Genomic DNA, 16,472 nt, shown 5'->3' with positions numbered 1-16,472 from the left:
ATTAACTCTTGGTTTGTCAATAATAATAACAATCACAATAATAGTATTAAATGCACTATGCTTTAGAGCAGACTTTTATGTATATGATTCCAATTATGTGAACTCTATTGTGGCTAACAACAGGCCCTATTGGACTGGGATGAAACTCAGTCTCTGGGATGGTCTCTGCTATTTGCCAACTATTCTAGGTCTTCATCTGACCTTCAGGTCAGGGAACAGGTCAGGACAAGGTAAGACTGTGTATTAATCTGTTTGCAAGCTGCTGATTAAGACATACCCAAGACTGGGTCATTTATAAAGAAAAAGAGGTTTAATGGGCTCACAGTTCCACATGGCTGAAGAGGCCTCCCAATCATGGCAGAAAGTGAATGGCATGTCTTACGTGGCAGCAGGCAAGAGAGAATGAGAGCCAAGTGCAAGGGGAAACCCCTTATAAAACCATCAGATCTCGTGAGACTTACTCACTTCCATGAGAACAGTATGAGGGAAATTGCCTCCATGATTCAATTATCTCCCACCAGGTCCCTCCCACAACATATGGGAATTATGGGAGCTACAATTCAAGATGGGATTTGGGTGGAGACACAGCTAAACCATATCAGATTGATTGCACTCACTCCATACATAACAAAGCATGTGATGGCCACACGACCATGAGGGGAAGTGACAGCAGTATTGCTCTGGGCTGGAAGTTTTAATTACTAAAATGAGAACTCCTTGAGAACTAACTCAACTTCACTTCGCCTTGACTACAGTATTCCAAATAGTGATGACTCTGCCCACTTGGCATCCACAGTGGAGGCAATGTAGCATGATCAGCTGACTACCATACACGTGTAACTTGAGTAAGAAACAAAGTTTTGTTTTAATTCACAGAAATCTTGTGGTTACATGTTACCACAACATAACCAAGCCTTTTGGACTGATAAAGGCTCACAGCATATCACGACTTATCCAAGATTATACAGGTAGAAAATTTCAGAAGTATTATGTTAGTGCTTTTCTCCATACCTCATAAATGCTAATGTCAGTGTTCCTTCCATTAGGTCCCAGTTTGCTTCATTGGTTCATTGCCTCAAAAATAAACAATATTTCCCCAGGTGCCAAGATATAAACGTAGGTGTAATCAGTATAATCTGGGTTTAATAGATTCCAGTTTTGTAAAATAAAGGAGGTTTGAGATATTCACTTATTTCATAACTAAGTCAAGAAGCTCATACTTAGTCTCTTCTAGTTCATGAAGTTTAGAATTCTTAACAGTCCCACCTTTGGGGAAGATAGAAAATACTTCTTACCTCAAATAATCAAATCATTGGTCAGATAAGAAGTGGCAATTCAGTAACAAGGACTGTAACACAGCCCAGGGTGTGGCACCGTGCTTTGAGATCCTCTGGATGACCTCACAGGAAAGGTGGAGAAACCAAGCCTTGCATATATATAAACATGACCCCTTTCCCGGGATATGGTCGATGCAGCTGTAGTGACAATCTCAGAGCAGCTTCTGCCCCACAGCCATTTCCAGCATGAAGATCACTGAGGGTCTCCTTCTGCTCTGTACAGTGGTCTATTTCTGTAGCAGCTCAGGTAAGTTAAGGTCAGACAGTGCCCTATATAGCCATTAAGATTGTTTTCACAAATAATCCCTCCTGGGATGTGAGCATCTCAGAAACATCTGGTTGTAAGAATTTAAAGTGTACTGGTTTGTAATAGGATCTTATGTTCCATCTGGAGTTTGTGAGACTTGAGTCCAATGTCTTCACTTTCAAGGATTCTTATTTGCATCCATAGAACAAAAAATGATCTAATTTCTCTGTAAGTCTCCCATTTCTATGTTCATATGGACACTGGAAGTTGTCAGTGTTATTAGATATACGATTTCTTAGTGCAAAGATACAGAAAAACTTGGATGTCTTCCCAAATCAGTTTGGAGGGATTAAAATAAAACACAAGTCTCAAAAAGCCAAGGGTCAACAAATTAGACTTTTATACTGTGAAAAATTAAAGTGTTTCCAACCCCATAAAGACATTCCACTGCATTTCTTTATGTCAATAGGGAAGGAAAGGATATCAGAGATGATCCTTCAGGCTCTTAGGAGTGATGATTTTAATTCTTCTTATTGCTACCTGATTTTGGCCATTATCAAAAACACTATGAGGTTCAGAAAACATCCCTTGATCAATATATTGAGGAAATTTTGATAATTCTCTTGCCTAAACCAAGGGTTAATCTAACCCATTGGCCATTCAACTTCCTCAGCAAACAACTAGGATTTTGCATAAGGATGGAGAGTGTGCTGAATCTCATTGCTAAAGGAAATGTAGAGTAATTATATAGGATGAAACTTATATTAATTAATGAGATTTAAAGTTTGCTTTATTTTTAACATTTTCATCTGTATCTCGTTTTCAGAAGCTGCTAGTCTGTCTCCAAAAAAAGTAAGTATGTTGAATAACATTTTAATGTCGATAACTATTGACTGTAATTTAGTCAACATATATGTAGGATAAATTCAGTATGTTTAGGGGGATTCGAGAGGGAGGCAAACACACATGGAGAAATGGTATCTGTTCTCCAGAAGGCAACTGAAGAAATATGACATACATATAAACAACCATATTTTAAAAATGTTTTTTAAATATTCCAGAGTTAAAGAAGGGAGAACTGCCTTCCAGCTGAGAGGTTGGTGATGTTTTCATAAAAGGCATAACATGTAAAAGGCAGAGCAAAAGTACCCTGATAAATTGCACAGGCTCTGGATTCAAATCCTAACTCTACTACTTACCAGCATTTATCTTCAACAGGTTATCTCTATTTCTAAGCTTTAATTTCCACATTTGTAAAGAGAGGTAATAGTAGAATTTAATCTAGTTGTTCTGAAGATTAAACAAGAAAATTCATGTAAGATTTAAGTTTAACGCCTAGCCCAGAAATGCCCAGCAATTGTTAACTGAGTGTAGTAGAAAAAAAAACAGAACACCAGTAGTGCTAGTATTTGTCATAGTGATAACACTAGTGCTTAAAGAAGTGGCCAAGCAACATCTGAATATCTGAGCTGGGACTTCCAGCCCTTGTAGTATATCTAATAGTGGCCTAGCTTGGGGTCTGGGAGAAAAACGGGACATTTGCTTATGTATGACACAGGTGGACTGCAGCATTTACAAGAAGTATCCAGTGGTGGCCATCCCCTGCCCCATCACATACCTGCCAGTCTGTGGTTCTGACTACATCACCTATGGGAATGAATGTCACTTGTGTACCGAGAGCTTGTGAGTACCTCATAAGAAGAAAATGAGATCTGGAGCCAGTGCTCTCTACTACAAACGCTTCTACTTTCCAGGATCCAGCTTAAATCTCTATAAGCTGTAATTTATAATTATTCCCACCCAGAACAGCAGGTGGGGATAGAAAACTGACTGTTGCACAATCAGACAGGGTAGAGTCACCTGCTCTGCCAGCTTGGACTAGTCCCATCCCATCACAGAACCTTCAGTTCCTGTCTGTCAATTGTGAGAATCCAGTAAGACTGTGAATTCTCAAACTGCTGTCCCCAGAGCACAGAGGTTCTATAGAGGCAAGTCAGGAGTCGCCACTAGGGTTAAAGGGATCATTTGGGGTAGTTTACAACATAAAGTTCAGCTTTGACTATTTTAAGTAGTGGAGTGCCATACAATATCATGTTTGAAGAAAGGGCCCTGAATCCCCACCCCCCAAAAAATAATTGAAAACTACTACACTACCTGACTTAGATTCTAAGATACTTAACATTCTCACTGCAGCTTGATTCTTAGCCAAAGTGTCCCTAGAGGTTCTTTATCTTCAAATTCTTAGAGGCTCCAAGTATCTGTAGCTTTAAGGGGGAATAAGGCTACAAAAATGATTGCTTTTCTTTTATCTAAAATAAGGGATGCAAGCTGTCAGTATTTGGACCAGAATACCACGGACATGTTTTGTTTAGGTATTTTGTTTGGCCCACAAAATGTTTTTGCAGAAATGTAGCTAGGCAGATGTCACTTCTTTGGTACAAGACATGCAAATTGCACTTAACTGCCTCATACCGAGTCCGCTGTGATCATTGTTAACTCTTTTAGGCCACTGGATTTTGGACACTTAGATCTTGCGTTTTCATCTTTGTGATTATCTTAACAAGTGAGAACAACAAGCCCTGAGCCCAAAAGGACATGTCTATGTATTTATTCCTATTTGGGAGGTTTTATTTCACAAAAGGGAAAATTCTGTAACATAGGCAGACTGGGAAACTAGCCCTTGGCCAGGAAACTAGCTGTTTTCAAGGGACACTGGAGGGAAACATGATGAAAGTCCTCCTCACTAATGCAGGATCCAGCTTCGTCAAAGGACTTGCTGACCAGGAAAAGCTGAGAGACAGGCCCTCTCAATTTTGTCAGAGTACTCTTTCTTTGTTGTTTTAAGACACTGGGTGGTCAGCGGGGCTCTGGAATCAGAGGAGGCAGCAGAGGGGTGGAATTATCACTGGACTGGGGAAATTCTGCTTCTTCCTCTGTCAGAATGTGCTTTGGCAAGGTCATTCATTTTCTGAGACTCAGTTTCCTTATCTGTAAAATGAGGTGCTGCCTCATAATCTCTATAGTTCCTTTCAGCTCTAACATTACATAAAATTTCCTCTTGTGCTAATGAATCTTGTGAACTGTGTCTTCCCTTAGGAAAAGTAATGGAAGAGTTCAGTTTCTTCACGATGGAAATTGCTAAATTCTCCATGGACATAGAGAGAAAGGAATGATATTCTCATCATCATCTTCATCATCCAAGGCTCTGACTGAGTTTCTTTCAGTTTTACTGATGTTCTGGGTGGGGGACAGAGCCAGATTCAGAGTAATATTGATTGAATGGAGAAAGTTTCTATGCTACCCCCACAAACGCATGCCTCACTGACAGACCAGCTTTTTTTTTTAACACGTCAATAAAAAAAAATCTCCCAGAAAGTTTATATTTGCTTCTGTTTGTGTTTGTTTCTTAGATCAGGGTATAAAATAACACAATTATAAAAGAAAATTGAGAAACACATAAGTCTTGTTGTTTAGGAAAAAATTTATACAAAGAATCCCAATCAGCTTCCAAGAAACACATGCATACCACACACACACACACACACACACACACACACACACGATACATAGACATACACACACACAAATGCCAGTGAACACCACACCTTCTCCTGGAGTCTTTATCCACTACAGACAAGTCTATGTACCATACTGTTGCTTTACATTGGTCTCTTTTTTTAAAAGATCCTTAAAAGAGAACCTCTCTTGTTCCAAGAAGTCATTTCTAGAAGGGAAGTTTTTCTTCCTATTCCTTTCCAGAAACATACCACAATTTCTCATAGGCCAACTCTTCTAGAGTACTGATGGGAAAGCCACTGCTTCAACAGGAAGCATGTCCATTGTTGTAGAGATCTGACTGTTGAGATGTTCTACTTGTCTAAAATTGAAGACTATATTCATGAGGCTATCAACCATCAGTGCCAGTGAGACTACATAACAAAGAAGTTCACCCTTTTTGCCAATTAACAGACTTTTCATTATTTAAAAATGAATATTCTGTCTCCATTGAAATTTATTTTCTCCAGGATAAAAATCTCTGGTTAATTCAACCCTTTTTTCTCAAGTGTTATTTCCCTTATAACATTTCTATCCTGGACCATACTCCTTGGATCTGTTACAATTAGGCATTGTCCATCTTAAAATATGTCGGTATGTTGTCCAAAAATAGACTAATCACCAAAGTTTTTTTTGTCCGATAGATACAGAGAAATTAAAACTACCACCTCTCCACTAAACCTTCCCTTCTATTAATGCAGCTGAATACACCAAGGATCATGTTTATAATATAGAAACATCATTAGAATAAAATCTGACGTGTTTGCAAATACCAGGCTTGCTGCATAAGAATAATGAGGAATGAACTAAAATAAAGATGCCAGGACTCCACCCTACAAATTATCATTCAATAGAACTGAAGAAAGCCCTAAACAATCTAATTTTTTTAAATTGGTATACATTCAGAATTAGAAAATTCAGAGATAAATGTCTGACCCAGCTCAATACAAGAGGGTCCCGGCTGAAAGCAACATCACTACTGCATGAGATTAACAGGAAATATCTCTTAGAGAAGGTGAAATTTCATTTGAGCCCAGCATGGCAGAACTGTGGTTATTCACCAGAGTCCTTCCTGGCAAATGAGAATGGAACCCAACCTCTACTTCTCTTACTAATTGGCTCACAACAACTCACCCTCTCCCAGCAGCCTCTGTGCAGATCCATGCAAATAGGTCTATTTGGATGAGAATTTAGCCAGAACATTCACTCAACACAGTATCCACAGCAAAGAAACAGTCTTCTCCAAGTTGTTGGTCACATCCTGCTTGTCCTCATTCTGGTATTTTGGTTTGCCTCTAGTAGGCATCTGGTTATTAATGAGCACTCCCTCTCTGTCATCCATAAAGTCTAGGACCATACTTAGGGGAAAAAATGGTAAGTGCTAGATCACATCACAAAATTGTCTGATGGAAAATGGAAAATAGTTCTTACATTGACTACGAATTTTAAAAACTTCTTGTCTGCAAATAATTTTAAAGAGCAAATTTTGATCCTTATTTTTTTCACTGTTTTCTTCTTTTTTAGATATTCTTAGTGAGACCAAACATTAGTTTGAGTCTGTATATGATTTATCAAGTTTTGTAAAAGTTGTTTTAAAGCTATTGCATTCATTTAAATTTTTAAACTTGTTTTCAAACAGAATTTTATCATTTTAAAACATTTTAATGAGAATGTCTTAATTTTATTCTCTGTGATAGGATGGACTGGTGCAATTTTTTTTTTTTTTTTTTTAACAAACGAGGGAAATTAAGCTAGAAAGCATAGGTGGGGACCTAGGATTAAACGCCATATATTCTAATTCCAAGTCCAAGTCCAATCCTCTTTTCATTATGCCACCCTGATTTTCAACATCAGTATGGTATCATCGACTTAAAATCTAGGGAAAATAAGTTATAACTAAAATATCTTTATATTATGTCTAACATATGACCTGTACAAGCAAAAATCAGTTTTGAGAAAGAATCAACGAAGCTGAGATCTCCCCAAGTCCTTACTTACCCACAAAGAAAAGCATTAATTGTTTCCCAATGAATAAATAATTGCAGGAAATAGTTTGCAGTAATCAATTTGTATGAGTAAAAATAAAGATATTTTATATTGAGTATTTCCTCACAATGACCTTATACTACTCAAAAGCCCTAGCAATTTTTTTGTCTAACTTTCAAATAATCTAAGATAATGACAACTAACACTTGTTTTACACTAGAACTTGTGAAATATGTTTTATGTTTATTTCATTTATTTCTCTCAATTATACTGAGAAATTTCCTGTTATCCACTGAGATTTGGCAAGAAGGAATTTATAGAAAACCACAAAGTTAGTTAGCATTTTTGCCTTGATGATTTAACTTTATACCCCATATGTTTAATCACTATAGTCTACAGCCTGTGTACATGAAAGCTTGCAGGTAAATTGTAATAGATATATTGATATGACACAGGTATACTCTGTAATAGATACATTGATCATGACACAGGTATACTGTGACACTGGGAGCTCATCTTTACCCCTGTGTGTGGTACACATAGAAAGACTTATGTCAATCCCTGCCAACTGTACATGAAGATCAGGTAAAGATATCAATGGAACCATGATATAGAATATGCACAAAATATACATCTTTACTTTAATAATTCCTCACTGTCAGGAATGGAAGAGAGCCAGTCAACAGCCTCATTTTATGGATGGAAACACTGAGCTCCAAAAGCTGAAAATGCTTCATTGCTTATGTGGAAGACCAAGACAAGAACCCAGGTCTGCTTACTCCCAATCAATCCAGGGGCCAAATACTATTTCCAGAGTTTTATCCACTATATCTTATGATCCCTGGAAATCAAATTCCTTCTACTATGATATGACCCAGTACGTATATCTATAAAGCACTTTATAGTTTACAAAACACTTTCATAGCCCAGTTGTAGGGCTCTAAGTGGCAGACGGGTCTACAGGCGCAGGGTCTAAATAATGTTTGTTCTGCAGACTTACATAAGAAAGCTAAGGAAACATCTAGCTTCACAGGAGACCAGGGCAGGCTTAGTTCTGCAATCTATATGACATCCAAAGCGGACACTAGACTGTTGATAATGCTGACCTTTTTCTTCCAGCATTTATCAAAACTCATGACCTTAAAAGTATCCCCAGTCTTTCTGAAATTGAAGTCTAGATTTGGTCTACAATGGATACATTCCCAGAATCCTTTTAATATTTATAAATGAATTTAAAAATAGTTATTGCTGTTCAAATTTTAAAACCCACCTATAAGCAAAATATAGAAGATACAATTATGGAATACAGAACAGAACATGCATATTTTTAATGTATGAAATATAAAAGTAAAAATAGAGGTGAAAAATCGCTAGACAAAAATGCTGATTGAGGGAAGTATATGGAGACAGATGAAGTACTTATTGGGTTATGAGATACTGTCTAAAGATGATAACATAGAAATAGTGACTAAAGTACATTACTTTAGGTTACAAAGTTAACAAGCAGAATTTTAAAAAGTCATGATATGCCTATCAAAAATTGGGATGAATGAAAAGGAAATAGAAATTAATACTTTTTTCCTCCATAGATGGGAGTCAACAAATAATTAATTTTAGCTCATAAGGCAATAGACATATATTATTAAGAATTATGATGGCAATAATCTAAAAACAGAAATGGTTCAAATGAGTTCCCACTGAAGTGTGATGCTGATGATAAAAGACTGGTTTTTCATTATAAACTGTTTAATGTCAATGGAATTTATAAGTATTTCTTACAATGACATATATATTAACTTTATTAACTTTCTTTCCTTCTTTATTCTTAGGAAGAATAAATCATTCTCACATGGGAAGTTGCTAACTTGCCGTCATATGAATGTGAGGTAAATTTGTTTTTAAAATTTTACCTTTTGAAGTTTAGGTATTGGAGAAGAAGTGATTTCAATGAGATTTGTCTCTCTGTGTGATCATCAGCATTTGCATCTTTATGGTCTTTATGAATCCTTCTCATCATTGTTTTCATTATAAAACTCCACCAAGCAGCTCAGGAGAACTCAGTGAACCCAGGAGACTCGTGGGCTTAACCCAGCCTGAACATTTACAAGATACATAGCCCTGAGAAAGTAATTTAATGTGTATCTAAAGTATTTCTTTCCTTACTTATAAAATAAAGAGAATAATCACCCCTAATTAGACATGTATATTGTGGGAGTCAGATAAGACAATGCATGCAAACATGCTTTGTAAACTATAATGTCCTATAAAAATCTAAAGAAACAATTATGATCTGAATGCCCATCCTTCTCCAATATTTACTAAGGCCTAAAAACATAAATCACTTTCTTTGCAACATGCATGGCATATTAAAGAAATACAATCAGTAATTTTTCAAGTTTTTTCCCCTTGCTTGAAAAATGGAAACATTTCTATTTGTTAGAAATTGATATTAGAAAGTGAAAAGGAGAATGTATAACTTGGAACATACAAAGATTATACACATTCATTTACATAGTTTGTCCCATTAAAACATGGCCTATTGAACTCAATAGTATGGGTTTGCAACATAAAATGAGATATTTACAGAATCTCAAAGCATCTCATCATAAAATGTTTATTAATTATGAAAGAAAAGAGTAACTTTATAGTAGAGAAATCATTCAGACACTGCCCTTACTCAAGTGATCAAAGTTGACATCATTAATGATAGGCAAATCAACATGATATATACTGGCTGAAAAGATACAATATGCAAAACACAGAATAACGTTTGGATTTCTCTGACAAAAATGCACAACCTGAATATAATCATTATGAGATATCAGAAAAACTCAAATTCAGAAACATTCTACAAAATCACTGGTCTATAACTTCCAAAACCAAGAAAGCACTGTTTCAATGTTATGCCTTAAAGAAGACTGAAGAACATGACAATGCATGATCCTGAATGGGTCTTATTATTATTATTATTAATGAGAAATAATTCACAAAGCATTAAATTCATGGCTTTTTGTACCCTGAGAGAGAGAGACAGAGAGAGAGAGAGAGTCAAAATTCATGTTTTTAAAATATAAATTTCAGTAGTTTCTGGTCTGTTAACAAAATTGTGCAATCATCACCACTACCTAATTCCAGGACATTTCATCACACCAAAAAGAAACTATTCCTTTAGCAGTCACGCCTAACTACCCCCTACTATTCTCCCAACCCCAGGGAATCACTAATCTAATTTCTGTCTGTGGACTTGCTATTCTTGACATTATATATAAATAAAATCATGCAATATGTGCTTTTTGTGTCTGGCTTCTTTTACTTAGCATTAAGTTTTCAAGGTTAATCCATGTTGTGGCATGTATCAGTACTTCATTCCTTTATACAGCTGAAATATATTCCATTGCATGGATATATGACATTCAATCATTCGTAAATTGATGGATAGTTGGGTTGTTTCCAATTTGGGGTTTTATAAATAAAGCTGCTATGTACATTCATGTACAAGTTTTGTGTGGACATGTTTTCAATAATCTTGAATAAATACCTAAGAGTGGAATTGCTAGTAACTCTATGTTTAACTTTTTGAGGAGCTACCAAACTATTTTTCAAAGCAGCTTTGCCATTTTACATTTTCATTTACATTTATACCAGCGATGTATAATGGTTCCAATTTCTCTACCTATTCACCAACACGTCACCTTTTTTATCTTAACCATCCTAATGGATGGGGAGCGATAACTGATGTTGATTTTCATGTCCCTAATAACTAATGGTGTTAGTGGTCTTTTCATGTGCTTATTGACGTTTTGCATTTCTTTGGAGAAATGTCCATTCAAATCCTTTGCTCATTTTTAATCAGATTGCCTTTTTATTATTGAACTGTAATTTTTTATATATATTCTAGATACCAGTGTCTCATCACATACATGATTTGCAAATATTTTCTCTCATTCTGTGAGCTGTCGTTTGAGGCACAAAATCTTTCAATTTTCATAATGTCCAATTTACCTATTATATCTTTTGTTTTTGTATTTTTAGTGTCATATCTAAGAAATCATTGCCTAGTCAAAGGTTACTAAGATTTACACTTTGGGCTTTTTCTAAAAGTTCTTTCGTTTTTAGATTTTACATGTAACTCTCTGATCCATTTTCAGTTACTTTTTATATGTGGTATCTTACGTTATTTTGCATGTGGATATCCAGTTGTCCCATCCTGAATTTTCGAAAAGATTATTCTCCAAAGAATTGTCTTGGCACCCTTGCCAAAAATCAATTCGCCATATATCCAAAATATACAAGGAACTCAAACAATTCAGTGACAAAAAAAACTATTAAAATTGGGCAAAGGACCTTAATAAACATTACTTGAATGAAGACATACAAATGGTCAACAGATATATGAAAAAATGCTCAACATCTCTAATTACTAGAGAAATGTGAATTGAAACCACAATAGTATATCACTTTGCACCTGTTAGATTGGCTAGCATCAAAAAGATGAAAGATAACAAGTGTTGGTGAGAACGTGAGAAAAAGGAATATGTACACTGTTGGTGGGATTGCAAATTAGTACAGTCATTTTGGAAAATGATATAAAAGTTTCTCAAAAACTAAAAATTGAATTACCATGTAATCCAGCAATCCCACTTCTGGGTATACATCCAAACAAACTGAAACCAGTAGTCAATGAGATGTCTGCATTTCCATGTTCATTGCAGCATTATTCACAATAGCCAAGATATGGAAATAACCAAAGTGCCCATCAACAGAGGAATGAATTATTATTATTATTATTATTATTATTATTATTATACTTTAAGTTTTGGGGTACATGTGCACAACATGCAGGTTTGTTACATATGTATACATGTGCCATGTTGGTGTGCTGCACCCATTAACTCGTCATTTAGCATTAGGTGTATCTCCTAATGCTATCCCTCCCCTCTCCCCACAACCCACAACAGTCCCTGGTGTGTGATGTTCCCCTTCCTGTGTGCATGTGTTCTCATTGTTCAATTCCCACCTATGAGTGAGAACATGTGGTGTTTGGTTTTTTGTCCCTGCGATAGTTTGCTGAGAATGAGGGTTTCCAGCTTCATCCATGTCCCTACAAAGGACATGAACTCATCCTTTTTTATAGCTGCATAGTATTCCATGGTGTATATGTGCCACATTTTCTTAATCCAGTCTATCGTTGTTGGACATTTGGGTTGGTTCCAAGTCTTTGCTATTGTGAATAGTGCCGTAATAAACATACGTGTGCACGTGTCTTTATAACACCATGATTTATAGTCCTTTGGGTATATACCCAGTAATGGCATGGCTGGGTCAAACGGTATTTCTTGTTCTAGATCCCTGAGGAATGGCCACACTGACTTCCACAATGGTTGAACTAGTTTACAGTCCCACCAACAGTGTAAAAGTGTTCCTATTTCTCCATATCCTCTCCAGCACCTGTTGTTTCCTGACTTTTTAATGATCGCCATTCTAACTGGTGTGAGATGGTATGTCATTGTGGTTTTGATTTGCATTTCTCTGATGGCCAGTGATGATCATTTTTTCACGTGTTTTTTGGCTGCATAAATGTCTTCTTTTGAGAAATGTCTTTTCATATCTTTCGCCCACTTTTTGATGCAGTTGTTTGTTTTTTTCTTGTAAATTTGTTTGAGTTCACTGTAGATTCTGGATATTAGCCCTTTGTCAGATGAGTAGGTTGAAAAAATTTTCTCCCATTTTGTAGGTTTCCTGTTCACTCTGATGGTAGTTTCTTTTGCTGTGCAGAAGCTCTTTAGCTTAATTCCATCCCATTTGTCAATTTTGGCTTTTGTTGCCATTGCTTTTTGTGTTTTAGACATGAAGTCCTTGCCCATGCCTATGTCCTGAATGGTATTGCCTAGGTTTTCTTCTAGGGTTTTTATGGTTTTAGGTCTAACCTAAAGATGTAAGTCTTTAATCCATCTTGAATTAATGTTTGTATAAGGTGTAAGGAAGGGATCTAGTTTCAGCTTTCTACATATGGCTAGCCAGTTTTCCCAGCACCATTTATTAAATAGGGAATCCTTTCCCCATTCCTTGTTTTTGTCAGGTTTGTCAAAGATCAGATAGTTGTAGATACCTCGCATTATTTCTGAGGGCTCTGTTCTGTTCCATTGGTCTATATCTCTGTTTTGGTACCAGTACCATGCTGTTTTGGTTACTGTAGCCTTGTAGTATAGTTTGAAGTCAGGTAGCATGATGCCTCCAGCTTTGTTCTTTTGGCTTAGGATTGTCTTGGCAATGCAGGCTCTTTTTCGGTTCCATATGAACTTTAAAGTAGTTTTTTCCAATTCTGTGAAGAAAGTCATTGGTAGCTTGATGGGGATGGCAATGAATCTATAAATTACCTTGGGCAGTATGGCCATTTTCACAATATTGATTCTTCCTACCCATGAGCATGGAATGTTCTTCCATTTGTTTGTATCCTCTTTTATTTCATTGAGCAGTGGTTTGTAGTTCTCCTTGAAGAGGTCCTTCACATCCCTTGTAAGTTGGATTCCTAGGTATTTTATTCCCTTTGAAGCAATTGTGAATGGGAGTTCACTCATGATTTGGCTCTCTGTTTGTCTGTTATTGGTGAATAAGAATGCTTGTGATTTTTGCACATTGATTTTGTATCCTGAGACTTTGCTGAAGTTGCCTATAAGCTTAAGGAGATTTTGGGCTGAGACAATGGGGTTTTCTAGATATACAATCATGTCATCTGCAAACAGGGACAATTTGACTTCCTCTTTTCCTAATTGAATACCCTTTATTTCCTTCTCCTGCCTGATTGCCCTGGCCAGAACCTCCAACACTATATTAAATAGGAGTGGTGAGAGAGGGCATCCCTGTCTTGTGCCAGTTTTCAAAGGGAATACTTCCAGTTTTTCTCCATTCAGTATGATATTGGCTGTGGGTTTGTCATAGATAGCTCTTATTATTTTGAGATATGTCCCATCATTACCTAATTTATTGAGAGTTTTTAGCATGAAGAGTTGTTGAATTTTGTCAAAGGCCTTTTCTGCATCTAATGAGATAATCATGTGGTTTTTGTCTTTGGTTCTGTTTATATGCTGGATTAAGTTTATTGACTTTCGTATGTTGAACCAGCCTTGCATCCCAGGGATGAAGCCCACTTGATCATGGTGGATAAGCTTTTTGATGTGTTGCTGGATTTGGTTTGCCAGTATTTTATTGAGGATTTTTGCATCAATGTTCATCAAGGATATTGGTCTAAAATTCTCTTTTTTTGTTGTGTCTCTGCCAGACTTTGGTGTCAGGATGATGCTGGCCTCATAAAAATGAGTTAGGGAGGATTTCCTCTTTTTCTATTGATTGGAATAGTTTCAGAAGGAATGGTACCAGCTCCTCCTTGTACCTCTGGTAGAATTCGGCTGTGAATCCATCTGGTCCTGGACTTTTTTTGGTTGGTAAGCTATTAATTATTGCCTCAATTTCAGAGCCTGTTATTGGTCTATTCAGAGATTCAACTTCTTCCTGGTTTAGTCTTGGGAGAGTGTATGTGTTGAGGAATTTATCCATTTCTTCTAGATTTTCTAGTTTATTTGTATACAGGTGTTTATAGTATTCTCTGATGGTAGTTTGTATTTCTGTGGGATTGGTGGTGATATCCTCTTTGTCATTTTTTATTGTGTCTATTTGATTCTTCTCTCTTTTCTTCTTTATTAGTCTTGCTAGCTGTCTATCAATTTTGTTGATCTTTTCAAAAAACCAGCTCCTGGATTCATTAATTTTTTGAAGGGTTTTTTGTGTCTCTATCTCCTTCAGTTCTGCTCTGATCTTAGTTATTTCTTGCCTTCTGCTAGCTTTTGAATGTGTTTGCTCTTGCTTCTCTAGTTCCTTTAATTGTGATGTTAGGGTGTCAATTTTAGATCTTTCCTGCTTCTCTTGCGGGCATTTAGTGCTATAAATTTCCCTCTACACACTGCTTTGAATGTGTCCCAGAGATTCTGGTATGTTGTGTCTTTGTTCTCATTGGTTTCAAAGAACAACTTCATTTCTGCCTTCACGTCGTTATGTACCCAGTAGTCATTCAGGAGCAGGTTGTTCAGTTTCCATGTAGTTGTGTGCTTTTGAGTGAGTTTCTTAATCTTGAGTTCTAGTTTGATTGCACTGTGGTCTGAGAGACAGTTTAATTTCTGTTCTTTTACATTTGCTGAGGAGTGCTTTACTTCCAACTATGTGGTCAATTTTGGAATAGGTGTGCTGTGGTGCTAAAAAGAATGTATATTCTGTTTATTCGGGGTGGACAGTTCTGTAGATGTCTATTAGGTCCGCTTGCTGCAGAGCTGAGTTCAATTCCTGGATATCTTCATTTTAACTTTCTGACTCGTTGATCTGTCTAACGTTGACAGTGGGGTGTTAAAGTCTCCCATTATTTTTATGTTGGAGTCTAAGGCTCTTTGTAGGTCACTCAGGACTTGCTTTATGAATCTGGGTGCTCGTGTATTGGGTGCATATATATTTAGGATAGTTAGTTCTTCTTGTTGAATTGATCCCTTTACCACTATGTAATGGCCTTCTTTGTCTCTTTTGATCTTTGTTGGTTTAAAGTCTGTTTTACCCGAGACTAGGATTGCAACCCCTGCCTTTTTTTGTTTTCCATTTGCTTGGTAGATCTTCCTCCATCCCTTTATTTTGAGCCTATGTGTGTCTCTGCATGTGAGATGGGTTTCCTGAATACAGCATACTGATGGGTCTTGACTCTATCCAATTTGCCAGTCTGTGCCTTTTAAATGGAGCATTTGGCCCATTTACATTTAGGGTTAGTATTGTTATGTGTGAATTTGATCCTGTCATTATGATGTTAGCTGGTTATTTTGCTCGTTAGTTGATGCAGTTTCTTCCTAGCCTTGATGGTCTTTACAATTTGGCATGTTTTTGCAGTGGCTGGTACCGGTTTTTCCTTTCCATGTTTAGTGCTTCCTTCAGGAGCTCTTTTAGGGCAGGCCTGGTGGTGACAAAATCTCTCAGCATTTGCTTGTCTGTAAAGTATTTTATTTCTCCTTCACTTATGAAGCTTAGTTTGGCTGGATATGAAATTCTGGGTTGAAAATTCTTTTCTTTAAGAATGTTGAATATTGGCCCCCACTCTCCTCTAGCTTGTAGAGTTTCTCCATGGGCATAGGACCCTCTGAGCCAGGTGCGGGATATAATCTCCTGGTGTGCCGTTTGTTAAGCCCGATGGAAAAGCGCAGTATTAGGGTGGGAGTGACCCGATTTTCCAGGTGCTGTCTGTCACCCCTTTCTTTGACTCGGAAAGGGAATTCCCTGACCCCTTGCACTTCCCAGGTGAGGCGATGCCTCGCCCTGCT

At 36.9% G+C, this 16,472-nt stretch overlaps 1 protein-coding gene and 1 long non-coding RNA gene across 2 annotated transcripts in view; one reads left to right on the top strand and one right to left on the bottom strand.

Moving 5' to 3' along the window:
• The window catches only part of LOC115837276, a 101,349-nt gene that overhangs the window by 65,689 nt on the left and 19,188 nt on the right, over window positions 1–16,472 (bottom strand). The gene's annotated exons all lie outside the window — the stretch shown is intronic.
• Window positions 1,463–4,959, top strand: SPINK7 (serine peptidase inhibitor, Kazal type 7 (putative)). Its single transcript, XM_003266609.2, has 4 exons — window positions 1,463–1,584; window positions 2,411–2,436; window positions 3,143–3,267; window positions 4,681–4,959. Exons 1-4 carry the CDS (start codon window positions 1,524–1,526, stop codon window positions 4,724–4,726), a joined length of 258 nt encoding a protein of 85 aa, XP_003266657.1. The 5' UTR covers window positions 1,463–1,523; the 3' UTR covers window positions 4,727–4,959.

Source organism: Nomascus leucogenys, chromosome 2, assembly GCF_006542625.1.
Source record: "Nomascus leucogenys isolate Asia chromosome 2, Asia_NLE_v1, whole genome shotgun sequence".
NCBI lineage: Eukaryota > Metazoa > Chordata > Mammalia > Primates > Hylobatidae > Nomascus > Nomascus leucogenys.
Note: the sequence above shows the minus strand (reverse complement) of the source record. Positions and strands in the feature narration are given on the sequence as shown.

Coding starts and splice junctions, on each gene's coding strand:
- SPINK7 (XM_003266609.2), top strand. CDS start 1,524: ATGAAGATCACTGAGGGTCTCCTTCTGCTCTGTACAGTGGTCTATTTC. Junction 2,437..3,142: donor CTAGTCTGTCTCCAAAAAAA/GTAAGTATGTTG, acceptor TGTATGACACAG/GTGGACTGCAGCATTTACAA. Junction 3,268..4,680: donor CACTTGTGTACCGAGAGCTT/GTGAGTACCTCA, acceptor GTCTTCCCTTAG/GAAAAGTAATGGAAGAGTTC.